Raw genomic sequence first — 22,345 nt, 5'->3', positions numbered from 1 at the left:
TGCTCGTTTCCCCGTGTCTGTGTGGGTTTCCTCCCACAGTCTGAAAGACATGCTGGTTAGGTGCATTGGCCATGGTAAATTCTCCCTCAGTGTACCCTAAGAGGCGCTGGAATGTGGCGACTAGGGGATTTTCATTGGAACTTCGTTGCAGTGTTAATATAAGCCTACTTGTGACACTAATGAATAAACTAATATTTAGTGGATTGGCCAAAACTGGCTGCCTTTGGCCCATTTGAGGGTTTGCAAGTTATAGGTGCACACACTAAGAATATCCTTACTGGCAATCCGTGTGAACAGGACCCCAGTTGTTTGCTCACCTTGAAAATTTGATGCAGAAACAGCACATCATGCAGGACAATCCTGAGCAGATCATCGTTTGCCTATATTGCGTAAACCTGCGTGAAGACGGTTCATATCTGGCTAAGTTAGGGGTTCCATTCGTAGACATGCAGGGTAGAATAGGTGTAGGGTGATGCGGCGGCATGGGCTCGTTGGGCCGAAGGGCCTGTTTCCCGTGCTGGGTTGTTCTTTGTTCTTTGTTCTTTGTATATACAGCTACTGCATTGTAACAACAAGTGGTATTTTCCACTAACAGGATGCTGCAGTCAGTCCAAAAAGATATCCTGCCCACTATACAATAGAGCAATATCATGTATGAATTTCAGTGCCAGGGTGATGCCGGGTTGGTTAACAGTACGTTCTAGTGATTGGCTGATTGAATCCAACATCATGTTCCTTTGGCTCTTTGTAACAGAGTATAGACAGTATACAAACAGCCTGTGCTTGTAAAACCCCAAAATCTCTACCGTAAGGTGTGATTCTATGATTTGACAGCACTAGCTGAACAATCTGTGCTAACTGTTACACTAACAGCCAAGCAGAGATCAGTTGAACTCGTAACATGACTCATCATCAGTGCTAGAAGTGACATGTTCGTAACACAGGGGCGCATTCTATATAACCAAAAGCCTTGTGCTGCCTTGGATTGAGGGAGTTTGGAAAGCTTATAGTTCCCATTTCTCCTGCCATGGAGAAAGCAATCAGAGTTGACTTGTCAACCAGTTGGCACCTGTTTCTCCTGTACTAGAAAACGTGGCAGTTGCTTAATGTGGCATTCTTGCATGTGTCCTGATGACTGCAAGATGCAAAGCTTCAGCAACATGCCCCTCTTTTTGTTTTTTGTTTTTATTCCAATTCACTCAAATCAAGTCCAGTTCAGAGTCTCAACAAGTTGAGACATGATCTACATAATCCAAGCTGATTGGAGTAGGCATAGCTCCTCCTCCAAGGCTTGATCTTAGCCAAAAGGCTGAGATGCCACTTTTAAAAATTGCTTCAAATGAAGCTAAAATGTGACCTAATGACTTCAACCAAGTACAGCATGTTGATACTGCACTTGATCTTAGCCAAAAGACCAGTGAGCTTGTGGGTTTGTTCAACCGAATATTAAGTTCTGGTTGGCTTGCTTCAGGGAGGATGTGAAGATATTGGAGAGGTTGCAGAAAAAGATTGCGAACGGTCCTAGGGAATAAGGGACTTTGGTTTTTGTGGCCAGATTGGAGAAGCTGAGGCTGTGCTCTGTTGAGAGGAGAGTTGACTGCTGCTCAAAATTGAGGGATGTGGGGGGTGGAAACTGTTCTCTTTCGCAGGACTGAGAACCAGAGGACACCAATTTAAAGTAAATGGCAAAAGAATAATGATGTAAGGCAAAGCCTGATGTAGCATGTGGTTAGGATCTGAACTGTACTGCCTAAGTGTGCTGGAGACAGTCAATTGTGTCTAAAGGGATTTGGGTAGTTAGCTGGGAAGAAAACTCACAGGGCCAAGCTGATTTGTGACTGGTTGATTTGCTTTTGCAGAGAGCTGGCACTGTCTCTGATTTCTCTTTTTAACCATCCTATGATTCACATATTCAAAAACAGGCAAAAGAGCCAGCAAGTCTTAAGTTGTTTCGAAGACCCATATGTGCTTTTGCTCTCCTTTTATTAAATTAATTAGTACATTTTTTGGGAATGAGGTTGAACTCCAGTTTAGTTTGTGATGAGAGGTTACCCTACTTGGCGTTTATTGGTAGGGGGATTGAATTTAGGAGCCGCAGCGTCATGTTGCAACTGTACACAACTCTGGTGCGGCCGCACTTGGAGTATTGTGTGCAGTTCTGGTCCCCACATTATAGGAAGGATGTGGAGGCTTTGGAGAGGGTACAGAGGAGGTTTACCAGGATGCTCCCTGGTATGGAGGGGAGGTCCTATGAGGAGAGACTGAGGGATTTGAGGTTGTTTTCGTTAGAAAGGCGGCGGCTACGAGGGGACCTTATTGAAACATATAAGAGGATTAGAGGTTTAGATAGGATGGACAGTGATAGCCTTTTTCCTCGGATGGAGAAAGCTAGCACGAGGGGGCATAGCTTTAAATTAAGGGGTGGTAGTTATAGGACGGATGTCAGGGGTAGGTTCTTTACCCAGAGGGTGGTGAGGGATTGGAATGCCCTGCCTGCTGCAGTTGTAAATGCGCCTAGTTTGGGGGCGTTTAAGAGATCCGTGGATAGGTTTATGGATGGTAAGGGTTTGGTTTAGGTTAGAGGGTCATTGTTTTTTAACTGTTCGGCGCAACATCGTGGGCCGAAGGGCCTGTTCTGCGCTGTTATGTTCTATGTACTTTGCATTATAGAATTCATAAAAACCACATTACAGGAGGAGTCCATTCGGCCCATCGAGTCTGCACCAACACCAGTCCCACCCCAAGCTCTATCCCCAACCCCACACATTTACTCCACTAATCCCTCTAACCTACACATTCTGGGACACTATGGGGCAATTTAGCATGGTAAATCCACTTAATTCACACATCTTTGGACTGTGGGAGGAAACTGCATCACCCAGAGGAAACCCGTGCAGACTCCACACAGGCAGTGACCTAAGCCAGGGGTCAAAACCAGGTTACTGGAACTATTGGATAGTATCAGATTTGGCCAAAATTAGCTTGAGCAGTTTTAGTCCTGCAGGATAGGCCTATAATGCAGCCTTATCCTTAAAGGCTATTAAAACTAAAGTGACACACCAGAGTCCATGCTGCCATTTTCTAACACCAGATTTCCTGAGAAACATTCACTTGCTCTGAATTGAGGCATTGGCCACCTGGATGCAAACTGCCCATCTTCGTCTTAGTGATGTACATGGGGTTGGGATCGTAGAATCCCCTACTGTGCAGAAGGAGGCCATTCAGACCATCGAGACTGCACCAACCATGATCCTATCCAGGCCCTATTCCTGTAACCCCACATATTTACCATTATAACCCCCCAACACGAGGGTCAATTTAGCATGGCCAATCCACCAACTCTCACATCTTTGGAATGTGGGAGGAAACCAGAGCACCTGGAGGAGAAACAGTCCTGCGGAGAATGTGCAAACTCCACACAGACAGTGACCCCTGGCTGGAATTGAACCTGGGTCCCTGGCACTGTGAGGCAGCAGTGCTACCCTAATAATGCTGCGGAAGAAACTCATTTCTGGTATATTCTCAGCAGAACATATTTGAACGGGATATTACCTAATTGATCCAGGATGACAGAATTGAACTAATTGTACTTTTTGAGGTTTAAAAAAAAAAGCATTCAAGATTTCTATTCTCTCTCTCAAATCCGTAACTCCTCCCTTTTGTGTTCTTTTTCCATTCACAGCCAGAACAGAGTAGAGTATGAAAAACGAGTGCGAGCACAGGCCAAGAAATTTGCTCCAACATAAAATCCAAGCAGCTAAAGGATGTGGATTTCTGACTGTCGGCTGAGAAAAGAAGGCACGCTTTTCACATTTAGCAAGTTCCTGTTACAAGCAATTGGCAGTCTTTGGGGAAAATAAATTGCATCGTTACTCGGACAGTTCTAGTTCACAACAAAAAAAGAGGCAAATCATCTCGGCACGAAACTTGCTGTGTTTCTGTGGCGGCTGTAGTAAAATGTTTTTTTTATTTTTTAAAAAGAAAAGCCCTACATGTTCAATGGTTCAATTGACGTTCAGTGTAGCCAGAATTTGGGGCTCCTATTTAATGCTGGCTAACTTGCAAAATGCGGTTGGATTTTCTTTTCTCTTCCCCAGCTTATGTCCACCATGAATGGTTTTCAGGCCCATCTTTTAAGCATCCTGGCATAGTAATCAAGCCTCCGGACCATTCATCAGGAGAAAGATCTTACAAGAAGAAAGTGAGAACAGTTTTAAAAAAAAATCCATTTGCATACCACGATCTGCATTTTGCTCTTTAAACACCAAGGCTTTCTTAAATCCACATTGGCCCTTTAAAAAAAAATGAGAGACTTGGAAGTCCTGTAATAAATGTATTTTAAAAAAAGGAAACCGTCAATAAAATGTTATTTCTATGCACCCATACTGCCCCACCCCCAGTACTTGCAGAGAAACGCGTGTGTGATGTTGCCCTGCATCTGAGATTGCTGTCTTAGTTGAAAGAACTTGCAGCTCTTCCTGAGCAGTTTCTGATCCACAGAAGCTGGGTGGATGGTCTCGGTCCGCAGCGTGGCACATTTTGCTTTTAACATTTTTCTTTTAATCGGGTAACTCCTTTTTAAATGCGGTGGCATGGTACATGTGACTTGTCTGATTACAGCTGCCTGCATGTGTATACTCTGTCACCTGCTCTCATTTTTGTTTTGCTCTGGGCTTCGTCACTGTTAACTGCGGTTTTGGGGGTAAATTTACACTGTCCTTAATTTTCTTTCTTCGAAGTTAAGTAACCTTTGAGTGTCCTGTTTTTTTTTAAAGACCTGGAAATGATTTATTTTTAAAAAAGGCACCTTTTGTGCAGGGTTACTAGTTTTGCAGAAAGGCATTTGAAATGGTGTGAAGCTGGTTTACAAAACAAACTTAATCATACAAAGCAAAGTGCATGTTTAAGATTGGACTGTGGACAGTTGTATCTCACTTGCAAGTAGGGATTGCTTATGAACCTGTATTTCTCAATTTTTTGGCAAGAAAATTTGGTGGTGGTTGTTTTAAGCAGTTGCTTTACGCACCCCTGGAAATAGTGCAAAAGGATTTTTTTTAGATATCTGGTCACAAGTTTAATTGGGTACAGTTCTCCCCCTTCCCCTCCCCCCACCCTCCTCCCCATGATCCCACTCACTTGTTTTGGGAGTGAAGCAGGTTTGGGCTCTGCATGCTTGAGGCATTATAGGTGAAAAAATCCTCTTCCTTCAGTTGACTGTCGGAAGGTCGTACTTCGATTCAAGTGTGCTGCTTGTCAGGAGGCCAGTTGTTTTTTATCCTTAGAACACAATGGAGAAAAGTTGCTACCTTTTTGGTGAAGGGGAGCTGGTAGGAAGTACCATTCTTTTCATGGTCCTCTTACTTTTCAGGAGCATTGTAAAATTTGCTGGAATTGCAACCCATTTACAATAGAATCTCTTTGGACTATTCTGATTTTCTAAACAGTTGAGGCTTGTACTGTTTATCTTTCAGGCTTGAGTCTAGAACCTGCTGGACAGTTTGAGTATAATTATGCAAATACCTGTAATTCATGAGATTCAATCAGGCAGACAGTAGTAAAGTAGTTAACACTTGTGGCCGTTTTTACTACTGAACCTTCAGAAATTCGATTTGATTTGCATGTTGAGATGTGAACCTTTTTACATTGTCACTGTAGTCACATTTTGGAATTACAACTATTACATTTGGTAGCATGGTATATATTGGATCTGGAGCACAACATGTGAGACTGTTTTAGTATCGGCGGATACAACTCCTGTCATTGCTGTAGATGAAGGATGTCTATGTTTGAACTGGTCAAAAGACCGGAACTTCAGTACTATAGACGTGGCGGGTTATAATGCTGCTGTTTTTGTTCCACGAGTACCAAGAATGCACCTTCTTGTTGACCGACCAGAGGTGTTCATTCTCTAGAAAGTTGATGCTTTCAAAGAGTACCTCTTTAGTGAAGTTGCCATCCATTTGTAAAATACAGGGAGCATGATCTGCTAAGATCATGGGTGCCTGATGCATTTGAAATGACCCCTGATTTCCACCTAACTTTGTGCTGTCTGACTTCTGAGTTCATGCAGCATATCGCAGAACTCTCCTGTAGTATCCAGGTGACTATCTGTGTTTGGATTGCACCCCAGGACCAGTAACAGAACAGCTTTCCTTGGCTTGTTGCATCTTCAGGCTTCTTGACCTGCTTTGCTCAGTTGCATTTTCTGTTGGTCATTTTCTTTTTTTTTAAAATTCATTCTCCTCTATGTAAGTGTTGCTGGCAAGGCCATCATTTTACTACCTATGTGTACTTGAGCTATGTCCCTGAAGAAAATTGCCTTCAGTTTTGGAAGGAAGGAATTGGCATACTTTGCAAGGCAACATCTGCCTTATGTGTATTTTTTTTTGCTGAAACCTTTGTTATAACACTATCTGTTCTACATCTGGCACGTGCATGCTGAATAACACTTGGATTGGATTACCCTTTCAGTAAATATTCCTCTAAACAGCTCAAGGCTTTTACTAAAGGCAGAAAGTTCCTCCATTCATTTATTAAATTACATCTGTTTATTGCACATACTTGTGAATGAAGCAAATTGATATTAAGTTATTCGTCCTTTCCTTACTGGAGCAGCAGTGTATTGTCAACACTATCGATCATTGTCGATTCATTCTGCCTTATCTCTTGCGCGTGTTCTGTTTGTGTGTGTGTGTGTGTGTGTGTGTGTGTATTCTGGTTTTGGCTCTTGCCCCTCCCTGTGTGTGTGTGTCTGTCTATCTGTCTTTCAACCCATGCTGCTCACTGCTGTTTCTTTTCAAAAATATAAATCGGATCCAAGCTCCTTCTGGGCTCCTGCCGTCATTCATGTGCCCGTGCCCAGGAATTTTAAGTGTTCTTTCAGTGCATCATGTTTCAATATTAAAAATGCGGTGAGGTTGACTGTGCATGGCACACATGAATTGGCTTGGTCTTGGAGTGAAATAAGCCTGTTGAAACTTCTCTTAAGCAGACAGCACCATGCTTGAAAAGGTTTTTGGTTGTGTTGGAAGGAGTCCCCAGTCTGTGCATTAATCCAGTGGAGCTGCTGAAACTTATATTTTACTTCTATAGTTTTAATTCCCCAGTGTGGTATAGGTGAGTGCACTGAGCCATAGGATACAATCCAAGTCCCATTTTTTGGCTATGACAGTTGCTTTTTAAGTTATCTGCTTCTAAATCATATTCCATAGCTCGTAGTGTATCCTTTATGTACATTCCATTGAAGACATTGGTTGTTGATTTTTGTTGGTACTGCCACTCTGGTCACTTGAAAGAAATGGGTCTATATAAATGGTGATAAAATTCAACCTGTCTTGTGTCACATCTTGTTGAAATTTTTCTTAAGTATTGCTGTTAACATTTGAGTTATTACACATTGCGGATCGGACCGCAGCAGCGTGGCTGAGTTCCTAAGGTGTACTTGGGACTTGGTGGGAAGCAGGTGCCATGGGAGCAATGCCACATGAAGCAAGACTTGGTTGTGCCTAATGGGCATCTCAGATTAAAGTTCTGTCAATCACCAGTGTTATATCCTTTGTGTAACCGCTTATGAATGTTCATTGTATGTGTACAGTATTGAACATCTAATAATATATGTAAACTGTAATTTTTAAGAAGGTCCTGCTGCCTCCTTAAATTTCAACTAGCAACAAACCCTTTCTGCAGTCCAGTTTCGAACAGTGGTTGCCTCAGGAGCCTGTGGAATCATGGGTTAAGGATGCGCTCTCCAAGTTTGTTCCTGGCCAGATGTATGATAATTTGGAACATTGCATTCACATACAGCATTGAAGAGCGAGACTTTGTAGTAAAAGTTGAAGATACAGATTCCAGGGAAGAAAAGGGAATTTATGCGCTTTGTTTTTTTTCTTAACTTTATGGAATATTCTTCCAAATGGAACTTCTGATATTAGTGGCTTATCTGAAGTAATATCATAGTTGAAAATTATGGCCAAACTTAAACGTTGGGCACTGAGCAAGATCTTGCTTTTAACTCTGTCCCTTCTTTCCTTTTGTTTTCTTTCTCTCTCCCCCTCTCCTTCCTTTCTTTTCTTTCCTTTCTTTTCTTTCTTTTCTTTCCTTTCTTTTCTTTCTTTTCTTTTCTTCCTTTCTTTTCTTCCTTTCTTTTCTTCCTTTCTTTTCTTCCTTTCTTTTCTTCCTTTCTTTTCTTCCTTTCTTTTCTTCCTTTCTTTTTTCTTCCTTTCTTTTCTTTCTTTTCTTCCTTTTCTCTCTCTCTCTCTCTCTAGATTAAGTATAATTTGCAGTCAATCCCCCTTAATTATGTATTGATTCCAGTTGACCCAGGACAGGCACTTGCTAAAAGAATAATAAAGAAAAACACCCTTGGAACACTGGTACATCCATTTCTTTGTTTATATTTTTTGATGGATAAAACAACAAAAATAAAATTTTAAACTGAAATCAGTATTCCAGGGTGACACTGTAAACTTGTACAATACTTTTATATCTTTTTTTCATAGTCAATTGGGTTTTGAGTATGAAATTGGTATGTCTTTAGAAAACATGCTGATTTTAATGTCTGCCCTCCCCAAACAACAAACCCTGCCCCCCCACCCACCCCTGGAAAAGAAACAAAAAACAAAAAAAAGTTGATGGTTGTAATGGTTGCCTATTGCATGGCCTTGTGCAGTTGGGACTAATGTAGTGTTTCTGTGTCTTGAGTGTGTCACCTTGCTCACCATGTTGTAAGGCTGGAAGACCATTAACTATGGTTATTGCATGATCGAATCAATCTCTGAAAACCCGAGGTTAGAATCTTTACTCTGCTCAAATCTTGGGTGAAACCAGCTTAACATTTTGAATTGAAACAGTGAAAATGCCCTTGCATTCCCAAACCTCCAGTACTTTGTCTCTTTCTTCCCCTCCCTGCCCCCCCCCCCCCCCCAATATACCTCAAATTGAAAATTGTGATCTTTTACTCAATCGTGAAGTTTTTTGAGCTAGCTCTCTCCCCCTCATACTTTTCAAAAGTGTTTGAGCATTGCCACCAAGCACCAACCTCTCTTTTTCAAAAAACAAATCAAAAATTTAAAAAAAAATCTATGGGTTAAATATGAAGGGTGTTCTGAACATGTATTAAATGTTTTGTAGATTTATGCAATTGTCTGAACTTTGTAATTGCTTTTAGATTTTGGTAGAAATGTAAGCTTTAGGTTGGGGTGCTTGCTTCCCCTTCTCTCTCCTCCTGCCTCAGTTGATATTCACCTTCGTTCAAAACTGCACGACTGGTTTGTCTCTTAACATCTGACTATATCATCACCAAACGTAGGGTGATTGCTCAAGGAAAGCTGAGAACCAGTTTGCAACGCACCAGCTTTGATTTGCCATTGTTCTGCAAATGTTTTGAGTTACAAAGAGCTGCTGTTACTCGTAAACCCTGTTCATTTGCAGTAGTTCTTTCCAACTGGACAAAGTACTGATGGAGCATGCTTGGCAGAGCATCTGTTATGGACATTTTGAAGTACTTTAAAGTTTGACTGAAGCTTTTATTTTTTTTGTTGGCTGTCTCTCTCGTCCATTTTTAAAAAAAAATTATCCCAAATGAAGTGTTGGGGGGCTTTGACTTGTGCCAGCAGGGCTCAATATTAAATGTTAATTGACCAGCCTGGCATTTCCTCACTTGGCCCTCCCAACATATGGCGGGCTGAAAGGTTGTAACTTTTTTGCCTTTTGTATACAATGGTGTTTAGGAGTCTGGAGAAACAGGCAGGCGTCTATTGGATCGGTACGTGAGCTTAATCTGATGTGTACACTCTTGTTCTTCGAACAACTTTGATCAGAGTCAGACACAACCCGTTACCTGGTCCAGTGCTGAACTGCATTTATCCAGACCGGTTGTCCGTTTCGAAGCCTGATTTGTGTGACATGTATACCATTCTGTAACCTTTTTAATACAATATGGTGGAATGTGAGACATTATTGACATGGAATCTGCTGCCTTCCCAAGCACACCTTTTTCCAAAGGCCATATTTGCTCTCCTTTACTTCTTGCTTGCCCGGAAAAGTGAAATTGTAATATTTGAAAGAAAAAAAAAGCAGCTCGGACAGCAAGAAAAATGCGCTTGTTTAAAATAAATTTCTAATGAATGGAAAGTTTAAACGTGAAGAAATCATTCCATTTTTGGAGGCTCAAGCTGCCTCTGAGCACCATGTACCATTGCAGCACATGCACCATTTCAATCACAATACCTCTTGTTTGTATGCTGTTTGTTAATGTATTTGTGTTTAGAAAAAGAAATTAAAAAGCGAAAAGTAAGTAATAGTTCTGTTGTCTCTTTTATAAAGTGCTCTGATGAACATGGAGATGTCAATTTATCTCCATCCTATTGCACCTTTTTTGTAGAGCAAGGAAGTGCTTCTGCGGTGAGCCTTATAGGGCAGAAGGAGGCCACTCAGCGCATCGAGCCTGTACTGTTCACAATCCCACCCAAGCCCTATTCCCGTAACCCTGTGCATTTACTCTGCTAATCCTCTGACACCAGGGTCAATTTAACACAGCTAATCCACCTAACCCGCACCTCTTTGGGCTGTGGGAAGAAATCAGAGCACCCTGAAGAAACTCATGCAGACACGGGAGAACGTGACCCGAGGCTGGAATTGAACGTGGGTCCATGGTGCTGTGAGGCAGCAGTGCTAATAGCTGGGCCACTGTGCCAACTGGTCTACTTGCAGTGCGAGTGCTGTCGGATACTGAGTTGGTTCCAATGCAATAAGACTTGAACGGATTAATAATTCCAGAGTTGTTGTTTAGTAATCACTTAAGAAAAGTTAAGTTTGTTTATTTACTAGTGTCATGAGTAAACTTACATTAACACTGCCACGAAGTTACTGTGAAAATCCCTGTGTTTCCACACACCAGTGCCTGTTGGGGTGTGCTGAGGGGGAGTTTAACATGGTCAATGCATCTAACCAGAACATCTTTCAGACTGCGGGATGAAACCAGAGGAAACGCACGTAGACACTGGGGAGAAGGTGCAGACTTTACAGACAGTGACTCAAGCTGGGAATCGAACCCGGGTCCCTGGCGTTGCGAGGCAGCAGTGCTAGCCACTGTGGTGTATCAAGATGCCATAATATAAAGAACAGTACAGCACAGGAACAGGCCCTCCAAGCCTGTGCTGATCATGTCCTATCTATTGAGTTACTTATATCCCTCTATTCCCTGTCCATGTGTCTATCCAGATAAGTCTTAAATGTTGTTAATGTATATGTCTCGACCACCTCACTTGTCAGTGCATTCTAGGCCCCCTCCACTTTCCATGTGGAAAAAAAACTCCCGCACATCACCACTGAACCTCCCTCATATCTTGAACTTGTGCCCCCTTGTAATTGTCATTTTTGCTCTGGGAAAAAGCTTCCAACTGTTGACCCTAACTGTATCCCTCATAATTTTATAAACTTCTATTGGGTTGTATGGTTGGGTTTCTTTTCTCTGGAGCCTATTGCCAGGGAATCGTAGGATATTGATTACTACAAATCCAGAGAAGTGCTGTTCCATCTGCTCCGGTTGAGGAATTTCTTTGTTAGTGAAGACTATGGAAGTTTGGGTATGGTTTCCCTTGTAAATAAGACTTTGTCATAATTAAAATCTTCACAATCATGTCCAAAGATGTCCAGGTTAGGTGGATTGGCCGTGCTAAATTTGATTTATTGTCACATGTATTAACATAGTGAAAAATACTGTTTCTTGCGCGCTATACAGACAAAGCATACTGTTTGTAGAGCAGGAAAGGAAACAGTGTAGAATGTAGTGTTACAGTCATAGCTAGGGTGTAGAGAAAGATCAACTTAATGCAAGGTAAATCCATTCAAAAGTCTGACAGCAACAGGGAAGAAGCTGTTCTTGAGTCAGTTGGTACGTGACCTCAGACTTTTGTATCTTTTTCCTGATGGAAGAAGGTAGAAGAGAACATCTGGGGTGTGTGTGGTCCTTCATTATGCTGGCCGCTTTGCCAAGACAGCAGGAAGTGTAGACAGAGTCAATGGATGGGAGGCTGGTTTGCCTCTTAGTGTCAGGGGAACTAGCTAGGGTAAATGCATGGGGTTATGGGAATAGGGCCTGGGTGGCAGCATGATCTGTACAGACTAATTGGGCCAAATGGCTTCCTCCTGCACTGTAGGATTCTAAGATTCTGAGAGAAATTGGTAAAATTGATGCTGGTAATGGTTCATTGGTCATTAATAATTACATTTCAGGAGTCAACCACATCTGCCTGCCTTGCAGGATAAATTATGAAAGCAGATTGCACAAGCTTGTTCCGTTGTGTTTAGAAGATTATGGGGTGGTTTAATTGAAGTATTTAGAATGACAAAAGGATTTGATAAACTAGATGAGATGCTTCCTCTGGGGAATCTAAAACAAGGGGAACACGGTTCTAAAGTTAGAACTGGGCCATTCAGGAATGGAATCCGAAGTACTTCATCACAGCCATGCAAAATGGTAGTGGAAACCAGTTGTTTTCCCCAAATGACTGCAGATGCTGAATCAATTGAAATTTTCAAGGCTAAGCTTCATAGATTTTTTTTTCAGTGGGCGGCACAACTACTGCCTTAAGCACCAGGGATCCAAGTTCAATTCCTTCCTCGGGTCTTTGTGGCGTTCTCCCCGTATCTGCGTGGGTTTCCTCTGGGTGCTCCAGTTTCCCCCTTTGTTCCAAAGATCTGCAGGTTGGGTTGACTGGCTGTGTTAAATTGTTCCTTTAATATCCAGCGGATTAGCAGGGTAAATGTGGGGTTACAGGGATGGGCCCTAGGTGGGATTATTGTCTGCAAGCTCCTTCTGCACTGCATGGATTCTGATTCTACCAAGCAAATGAATTAAGGCATGTGGATCAAATGTATTTAAATGGTATTGAGGTAAAAATGGTAAAGCCACTTAGCTCAGATGGTTTGAGTGTGGTAGCCAATGATGCTGACGGTGTCCATTTAATATACTGGCTGAGGTAGTTATTGGGGTCTGCCTTTTCTGCTTGTTTCATAGTGGACAATGTGGCACCACGGAAAGACGGCTGGAGACGGATGTCTGGAGAGCTCTGATCAGCAAATCTCAAAACAACTGAGAGTGCTGCATGGAGAGAGATGGATACAGATTAGCAACGATCTGATGAGGAGCGTGGCTGAATGGCCTTGTGTTCCTTTGCAGAACAGTGAACAAAAGGACACGGAGCAGGGAGATGAAAAGGGCGAAGGTGGGGAATTGTGAAAGCACAGTGGAAAAGACTCTTGTTGGGGTTGTGGGGGGAGAGAGACTTTCAAGTGTCTTCCATAAATAGGCTGTTAGGCATCAGCATTCTTGTTTGAAGTGTACCTTGGGTATTTGCAACGTGGTGTCTCAGTATGCTTGATGCGTGATTAATTGGTTGTTGAAGAGTTGAATGCTGGCTATTACTGCTCATTGTTCTTTGGGGAAAAGTGGCCAAACGTCTCATCCACCTAAAAGGTAGCTCAGCTTAACATCACAACCGAAAACAACAACTTGGGCAAAATAATATTTCTTTTAACATTGCACTCCATTGGCCTACATTATCATAGAATCCCTCCAGTGCAGAAGGAAGCCATTCGGCCCATCGAGTTTGCACTGACCACAACCTTACCCACGCCCTATTCCTGTAACTCCACATACTTACCCTGCTAACCCCCTGACGCTTTGGCTATGCTAAATTGACCCATCAACCTAACCTACACATCTTTGGAGCGTGCAAGGGAACTGGAGCACCTGGAGGAAACCCACATGGACACGGGGAGAATGTGCAAACTCCACACACACTGACCCAAGGCTGGAATCGAAGCTAGGTCCCTGGCAGTGTGGGGCAACAATGCCAACCACTGTGCCACCGTGCTCGAGTGTTGTTGAGATTTGTTCTCACAGCCTTCTCAATCACAAAGCACAACAGAGGAGACTTACCATTCTTCTGAAAGTATAGTGCCCAGAGTTAGGCACAGTCCTCTGGTTCAAGCCCAATCTCTGATTTATGATGGTTCAGCACCAACTTTTGTGCTGATATTTATGGAGTAACAGTTTCTCCTTGAGTTGAAGGTGTTGTTCACTTCAGCTCGTTGAAAAGGGAAGTTGGGTAGAAATGTTTCCGTATGAAGTGTGTTAAAAGTTGGTGAAAACATTCTGCTCTTTGGCTGCACTCCAAGCCTCATCCTTTATAAACCACAGCTGCCAAATAGGAATCAGTTCCTACTTATCTGTCAGCTTTGCCCTCAGTCCCCTATGTCTCATTAATATGTTCACACTCCTGCTTAAATGCATTCATGGTCTCCTCTATCTATTTATCTATCTCTCTCTCTCTCTCTCTCTCTCTCTCTCTCTAATCTCCAGTCCTTCGAATACCCCAACTCCTCTGAATTTATCATTCCTCTGATTATGATCTCTTTTGAGCATCCCTCACCCATTGCCCTATCATCACAGTCGGTAGCCTCTCAGCACCAGGGATCCAAGTTCGATTCCTGGCTTGGGTCCCTGTTTGTGTCTGTGTGAGTTTCCTCCAGGTGCTCCAGTTACCTCCCTTAATCCAGTAAGAAGTCTCACAACACCAGGTTAAAGTCCAACAGGCTTATTTGGTAGCATGAGCTTTTGGAGTGTTGCCCCTTCATCGGGTGGGTGAAGAGTTGGGGAGAGAGACAATTACAAGATAATGGTTGGAATGTGAGTCTTAACAGGTAATCCAAGTCTTTACAGGTACAGACAACGTGAGTGGACTTTAATCTGGTGTTGTGAGACCTCTTATTGTGCCTACCCTAGTCCAACGCCGGCATCTCCACATCATGGCTCCCATACTCTGAAAGACGTGCTAGTTGAGTGCATTGGCCATGCTAAATTCTCCCTCAGTGTACCTGAATAGGTGCCGGAGTGTGGCGATTAGGCATTTTCACACTGTAATTACATTGCAGTGTTAATGTAAACCTGCTTGTGACACTAAATTAAAGAAGATTTGGTGTTGTGCCTTTATCTGTCTAGGGTCCAAGCTGTGGGATACCCTCTTCCTCCTTACCACCTCTATCTGAAGATCCTTTCTTACAATAACTCAGTTGTGTTTCCTTTGGCTGGGTGTCCTTTTTTTCTATGTCCTGAGACATGTTTAAAGACAGTAAATGTGGATTATTGTGGAACAGCTTGAGGGGGAAGTCCTTAAAGTAATCTGTCTGAACAGGATGTGCTTTTGGAGACAGGCGGCTCAGTGGTTAGCACTGCTGCGTCACAGCACCAGGGACCTGGGTTCAATTCCTGGCTTGGGTCACTGTTTGTGTGGAGTTTGCATGTTCTCCCCTTATGTTGGCGTTGTTTCTTCTGGGCGCTCCTGTTCCCTTCCACAGATGTGCGGGTTAAGTTGGTTGGCCATGCTAAATTGTCACTAGTGTCAGGGGATTAGTAGGGTAAATGTGGGGTTACAGGAATAGGGCTTGGGTGGGATTGTGGTCGATGCAGATTCGATGGGCCGAATGGTCTCCTTCTGCACTGTCGGGATTCTACGATTTGAAGAATGTGGGATGATGAAGAATAGCTGAGCAAATGGGCGTGCAGGCCTGTGCTGTTAGCTGGTTGGTACTGAAGGGTGCTACGGTAGGCCAGGTAATGGGGTACAAGTTTGATCAGGATTTCAGCTTCCTATACTTTCACCTCAATGTGATATGTGGATGTGGATATTGGATGTTGATTGCGAGTGAACTGGATTCAGCTCCTCTGCCAAATGGTGACGAAAGGTCATCCAGGCTCTATTCTCTCTCCACAGAAGCTGTCAGATCTGCCGAGACTTTCCAGCATTTTCTGTTTTTGTTTCAGATTCCAGCATCCGTGGTATTTTGATTTTACCAAATGGCCTCCTTCTGCACTGTAGGGATTCTATGATTCTGTGATTCTATGATTCTAAGCTAGTCCCAATTGCCCATGTTTGGCCTATATCCATCTTACTCATGTAACTGTCTAAATGCTTTTTAAAAGACAAAATTGTACCCACCTCTACTACTACCTCTAGCAGCTCGTTCTAGACACTCGCCACCCTCTGTGTGAAAGAATTGCCCCTCTGGACCCTTTTGTATCTCTCCCCTCTCACCTTAAACCTATGCCCTCTAGTTTTAGATTCCCCCATCTTTGGGAAAAGATATTGACTATCTAGCTGATCTATGCCCCTCATTATTTTATAGACCTCTGCAAGATCACCCCTAACCTCCTACGCTCCAGGGGAAAAAGTCCCACTCTATCTAGCCTCTCCTTATAACTCAAACCATCAAATCCTCGTAAATCTTTTCTGCATTATGCCGGTTAAGAAGCAAGGCCTAGCTTTTGGGAATGGAGAAATTTGATTAAGGGGTAGGGCAGAGGCCAGTTTTTTTTGGAGGTAAACAATGATCTGTGTGTGTCACCCTAAACCTAAAAGTCTTGTAACTAATGAAGATAGGAACACAAGAAGGCCATTCAGTTTCTCCAGCCTTTTCTATTAGATTATGGCTGATCTAAGGGAATTAAGGGTTATGGGGAGCAGGCAGGTAAGTGGAATTGATCCATTTCAGATCAGCCATGATATTATTGAATGGTGGGGCAGGTTCGAAGGGCTGGATGGCCTACTCCTGCTCCTATTTCTTATGATCTCTCTCTCTCTTAACATCGTGCTCCCATAACTCATGTATTAATCTCAATTCTGAAATTCTATAATTGACCCCAGGCTGAGCAGGTTTTCCTTTGGTCAGGAAGTGAGTTGGGAAGGGGAGAGGACCTGTGTCCCTGGTTTTCTCAACCCTTAGTGTGGAAAGAGTGCAGGGATATATCCTCTTTGGCCTGGACGTCCTCTACTTGGGGGGGGAATCATTTCTCTCTACCCTGTCATTTTTCTTCCCTTCACAGCACCTCAAATAAGATGCGCACTTAAATCTTCTGTAGTCAGGGCATGCACGCCTGGTCTGTGCCACCTGCCCTAATTTAATCCTAGTATCATTCTGGTTCATCTATTCTGCGCCATAAATATATCCTTCCCCAAGGTGTGACGAGATCTCTGTAGGTTATGCCCTCTGCTGTGACTTGCATTATTTTGTGGATTGTTATAACTCAATTTGATTTATTATCGTCACATTTATTGGTATACAGTGGAAAGCATAGTTTCTTGCATGCTACATAGATAAAGCATACCCCTTAAAGTCTTGTTACTAATGAAGGTAAGAATGCGAGAGAGGCCATCCAGTTTCTCCAGCTTGTTCCATGGCTGATCTCTCTTAACACCATGGTCCCATAACACGGTGCCACCCATCTCCAAAAGCACATCCCATTCAGACAGATTACTTTACGGACTTTCCCCTCAATCTGCCCTGCAACAATCCACATTTAGTGTCTTTAAACATGTCCCAGGACACAGAAAAAGAAGTTTTCTTAGAGTACATGGAAAGGAGGAGAGACTGCAGAATGTAGTGTTACAATCATAGCTAGGTGTAGAGAAAGATTAGCTTAATATATAGAACGTCGATTCCGAGTCTGGTGGCAGCAGGGAAGAGGCTGTTCTTGAGTCGATTGCTAGGTGACCTGAGACTTTTGTATCTTTTTCCCCCAATGGAGAAAGGTGGAAGAGAGAATGTCCAGGTTGTGTGGAGTCCTTGATTATGCTGGCTGCTTTTCTGAAGTAGCGGGAAGTGTAGATGGAGTCAAAGTTTGGGAAGCTGGTTTGTATGATGGACTGATTTTTGATTTGATTTATTATTGTCACATGTATTAATATACAGTGAAAAGTATTGTTTCTTGTGCGCTATACAGACAAAGCATACCATTCATAGTGAAGGAAAGGAGAGAATGCAGAATGTATTGTTTTAGTCATAGTCGAGAAAGATCAACTTAGTGCTAGGTAGGTCCATTCAGAAGTCTGAAAGCAGCAGGGAAGAAGTTGATCTTGAGTCGGTTGGTACAGAAGGCCATTCAGCCCATCAAATCTACACTGACCACAATCCCACCCAGGCCCTGTCCCCATACATTTACCCTAACTAGTCTCCTTGATACTAAGGGGCAATTTAGCATAGCCGATCCACCTAACCCGCACATCTTTGGAGGAAACCCACGGGGAGAACATGCAAACTCCACACAGACAGTGACCCAAGCTAGGAATCGAAACTAGGTCCCTGGCGCTGTGAGGCAGCAGTGCCAACCACTGTGCCACCGTGCTGCTGTTGGGCTGAAGATATCAAGGGATATGGGGGTGGGAGGAGGGGGGTGGCGGTAGAAATCAGGATATTGAATTTGATGAGCAGCCATGATCAAAATAATTTGTGGAATGGTTTGAAGGCCGAATGGCCTACTCCTCCTATTTTCTATGTTTTATCGCAGGGAGTAATTGAGATGGATGGCAGAGACGCATGAAGGTTATTCTGCTCAGGTGAAATGGAAAGGGTTGGGGAGAGGCTTGTGTAGAACATAAACACCAGTCAGGCTGGCTAACCTGTTTCTGTATTGTGCTGTACATTTCAATATAAATCTGTGAAACTTGCATTAATTATCTCCCGTTTTAAAAGCCTGCTTTTCACTTTTTTGGAAACCAACAACAAATCTTAAAAAAGTAACATCTGGTGTACTTTAGAAGTTTTTTTAAATATGGGTAGGCTTGTTTGTATGTGATGGAAGTATAGTCTTTTTAATGAGTTGGAGGCAGAGAAGGCTGTAGCTGCTACTTTTAATGGTGATTAACGTAATGAGAATAAACAGAAGTTGTTCTACCACATTTATGGGTGGCACAGTGGTTAGCACTGCTGCCTCACAGCGCCAGGGACCTGGGTTTCGAATCCCAGCTTGGGTCACCTGTCTGTGCAGAGGCTGCACGTTCTCCTCATGTCTGCGTGGGTTTCCTCCCACAGTGCAAAGGAGGTGCTGGTTAGGTGCATTGTCCGTGTTAAATTCTGTGTATCCAAAGAGGCACCGGAGTGTGGCAATTAGGGGATTTTCATGGTAACTTCATTGCAGTGTTAATGTAAGCTGACTTGTGACTCAAATAAACTTCAGTTATTTTTGAAAAAGACTAAAGTTTGGGCTGGGATTCTCCCAAAAAAAAAGTTTTTGAAGTGTCGGATTTTCGGGAAAATGAGTAAATCACGCTTTTTTTCCAGTGGGAGTTCAGACTAGAATGTCCCACACTGTGTGCAATGGAGAGGCCGCTGGCGTGAATATCATTAGATTTCAGGCCAGCTTAACCGCTGGCCAGGCTGGGGGCCCCGGCAGTGCTGCCCCCTTCTCCCATTCCCGGCTACTTCCTAATACTCCCAGTGATCGCCAGTAGGCCCTGCCCTACCCCCTTGGCACTGCCCCATACATGACGGACAGTGCCAAGGTGCCCCCTAGCCATGGGCACTTTGCCCCTTGGGCACAGGCTGGCACTGCCAAGGTGCCAATGCCCAGGGGACCTGACCCCCTGGGAAGCCCTGATTTCCCCCCTTCTCTCCAGTGGGTTCGTCCCGCTAGTTCCCCAAAAGTGGGCAGCTGGTCTGAACCCCTCCTGGACTGAAATACTCCTGGTGGGGTGGGAGATAGTAGTATCGGGCCCAGAAAATGCAGTCAGGATTCTACGTACATCACGTACCCTGATCGATCTGGCGAGGCGGGGCCAGAGGAGGAGTGTCCGTGTAACCAGCTTTACAGAAGGGGCTGAGGGCGCATTCCCAACTAAATCTTTCGAGAGCTGGTATCGTGGTTATTAATCTCGACACGAAAGCTGGGCATATTAATCCTGAAGGGGCACGGCCTACCCTGCTTTCGAGGCCTGACCCCAGCAGGTAATGCCTTTCCATAGCTCCAATTGCAGAGGTTCCGCTGAGCCTAGGAACTGTCTGAATGCGGTTTGCTCTGCTTCACCCTGAGGGTGACATCTGATCATTAAGGCTGTTTGACAATCCTAGTCAGGCTTTGACCTCTCGCACACGGGAGCACCACCACCTGCAAGTTCCCCTCCAAACCACTCCCCATCCTGTTGGGGAAATACATCGGCCATTCCTCCGCAGCCACGGGGTCAAAATCCTGGAATTCCCTCCCCAACGGCATTGGGGGTCAAACCGCAGAATATGGACTGCGGAGATTCACGATGGCAGCTCACCACCACCTTCTCAAGGGATGGCTAATAAATGCTGGCCCCAGCCAGCGATGCCCATGCCCCACAAGCTCTGTGGGTGCCAATGGTCACAGTTGGAGAGGAAAGGGTGATGCGTGGTTTATTTCTGTATTTTTGTTATCCAGGGGTGAAAGGCTCTCTTATAGCAATGATCTGGATTCCTAATCTGCAGCTGATCGCTAATCCTGGATTTATCGTTACACTGCTTTTTTGATTTTGTGATATTATTTATCATGTTGACCAGAGTGATCTAGTGTATAAGCACTGAGTGAATTGTCCTTTGAAAACCAGGCACACCCATTTATTTATATTGGAATACATCCTGCAAAATGCTCCTTTAATTACTAAGAGACAGATTTGATCCTACTATATTCTCATTATGCCAGGATACAAAGCAGGGTGGGGGGGCTTCTGGAACCATGTCAAAATTGAATCCTAGTGGTTTTATGAGCAGCACGGTGGCACAGGATTTAGCACTGCTGCCTCAAGGTACCAGAGACTCGAATTCAATTCCCAGCTTGGTTCACTGTCTGTGCGGAGTCTGCACATGTTCCCTGTGTCTGCGTGGGTTTCCTCTGGGTGCTCCGGTTTCCTCCCACAGTCTGAAAGATGCACTGGTTAGGCTGCATTACCTGTGCTAAATTCTTCCTCAGTGTACCCGAACAGTGTGGCAACTAGGGGATTTTCACAGTAACTTCACTGCAGTGTTAAGCATTACTTGTGACTAATGAATAAACTTCAATATCCTTAAAGGACTTGAGTATGTTGGGGAGCCAGCTGGGGGAGTTATTTGGCACTATGGATGTGTGATATTATCCATTTTGTTTCTTGTAATCCTTGCGTTTATAATAGTGGTTATGTGGTATCCATTATTCTCAGAATCATAGAATCCTTCTTACTCTTAGAATCTGTGCAGAATGAGGCCACTCAGCCCATCACATCTACACTGACCACAATCCCACTCAGGCACTGTTTCCATAATCCCTCATATTTACCCTGCTAATCCCTCTGACACTATGGTTAATTTACCATGGCCAATCAACCTAACCTAACTGTAGGAGGAAACCAGAGCACCCAGAGGAGACCCACACAGACACGGGGAGAATGTGCAAACCCCACACAGACAGTAACCCGAGGCCGGAATTGAACCCAGGTCCCTGGCGCTGTGAGGTAGCAGTGCTAACCACTGTGCCGCCATGTCATGGCTAACATGAGTGGTGCCACTCCAGGGAGGTGGGGAGTGGTTTAGTTTAGAGGGTGCAAGTATGGCCCAATGAGTCCTTACAGCTGGTGAGGAAAGGTCCCCTTATTGGTGATGTGTGGTTTGTTTCTGTATTTCCTGGGAGTCAAAGAAAATCTGATGGACTCCAGTAAAGGTGCAGACAGAGCAGATATCCTGGGAAAAGACCTATTTTGGTGAATAGCTGGAGATGGGGGAAGTACGTTTTGGTGCTTGCCTAAATGTGGTGCGAGAATCTTTGGCTGAATAACCTTTTCTATACCTCTGTCGATATCCTTTAATTCTCCTTGGCTAAAGACGCAATGGCAGTAGCTACTTTTAAAACCCTGGAACCTAAGATACGTGGCTCTGTCTCTGGTATCCTGTAAGCAAGGGTGTGCCCTATTATGTCATGTACTCATGGCTTTATCTTGTTATTCTGTTTTCTGTCAATCTCTAAAATGACCTTTCATTGTTATCTTTGGAGACGCCATTTGTAATGAATGATTCGAACCAACTGTGTCCGTGCTCTGTTTTCCTATCTGTATATGTTGGGAAATGTTTACGCTGCACTGTACCATTCCTTGAGGGTCTGTTGTGTTATTTGTGAAACTGGGAGAAATCTTTAATAAAAGTATATTTTTTAAAAAACTAGTTTGCATAGGATTATTCTATCTATAGAAACTCAACAAGGTAGAAGGAGGCCATTCGGCCCATTGAGTCTGCACCCATCACAATTCCACCTAGGCCGTGTTCCTGTAACCTAACCCGCACATCTTTGGAGGACGTACTGGAGGAAGCTGGAGCATCTGGAGGAAACTCTCTCAGACATGGGGGAGAAGGTGCAAACTCCACACACACAGTCACCCAAATGGTGGCACAAAGCTGCTGCCTCCCAGCTTCAGGAACCCGGGTTCGATACCCGTCTTGGGTGACTGCCTGTGTTGAGTTTGCACCTTCTCCCCATGCCCGTGTGGGTTTCCTCCCACAGTTCAAAGATGTGCCGGTTAGG

The 22,345-nt window shown here is 43.8% G+C and overlaps 1 protein-coding gene across 3 annotated transcripts in view; it reads left to right on the top strand.

The window, feature by feature from the left end:
• The window catches only part of LOC145361544 (SUMO-conjugating enzyme UBC9), a 53,320-nt gene extending 45,992 nt beyond the window's left edge, over window positions 1-7,328 (top strand). For all 3 annotated transcript variants that reach the window (XM_080217369.1, XM_080217370.1, XM_080217368.1), the window contains one exon: window positions 3,683-7,328. In XM_080217369.1, the coding sequence (XP_080073495.1) occupies window positions 3,683-3,746 (64 nt within the window). In that variant the 3' untranslated portion in view covers window positions 3,747-7,328. The remainder of the gene's footprint in view (window positions 1-3,682) is intronic.
• The last annotated feature ends 15,017 nt before the right edge of the window (window positions 7,329-22,345 follow it).

The sequence above is a fragment of the Carcharhinus amblyrhynchos genome, chromosome 35 (assembly GCF_965287045.1).
Source record: "Carcharhinus amblyrhynchos chromosome 35, sCarAmb.v2.hapA, whole genome shotgun sequence".
Lineage (NCBI taxonomy): Eukaryota > Metazoa > Chordata > Chondrichthyes > Carcharhiniformes > Carcharhinidae > Carcharhinus > Carcharhinus amblyrhynchos.
The sequence above is the reverse complement of the archived record's forward strand: the minus strand, read 5'-3'. Positions and strand labels throughout refer to the sequence as shown.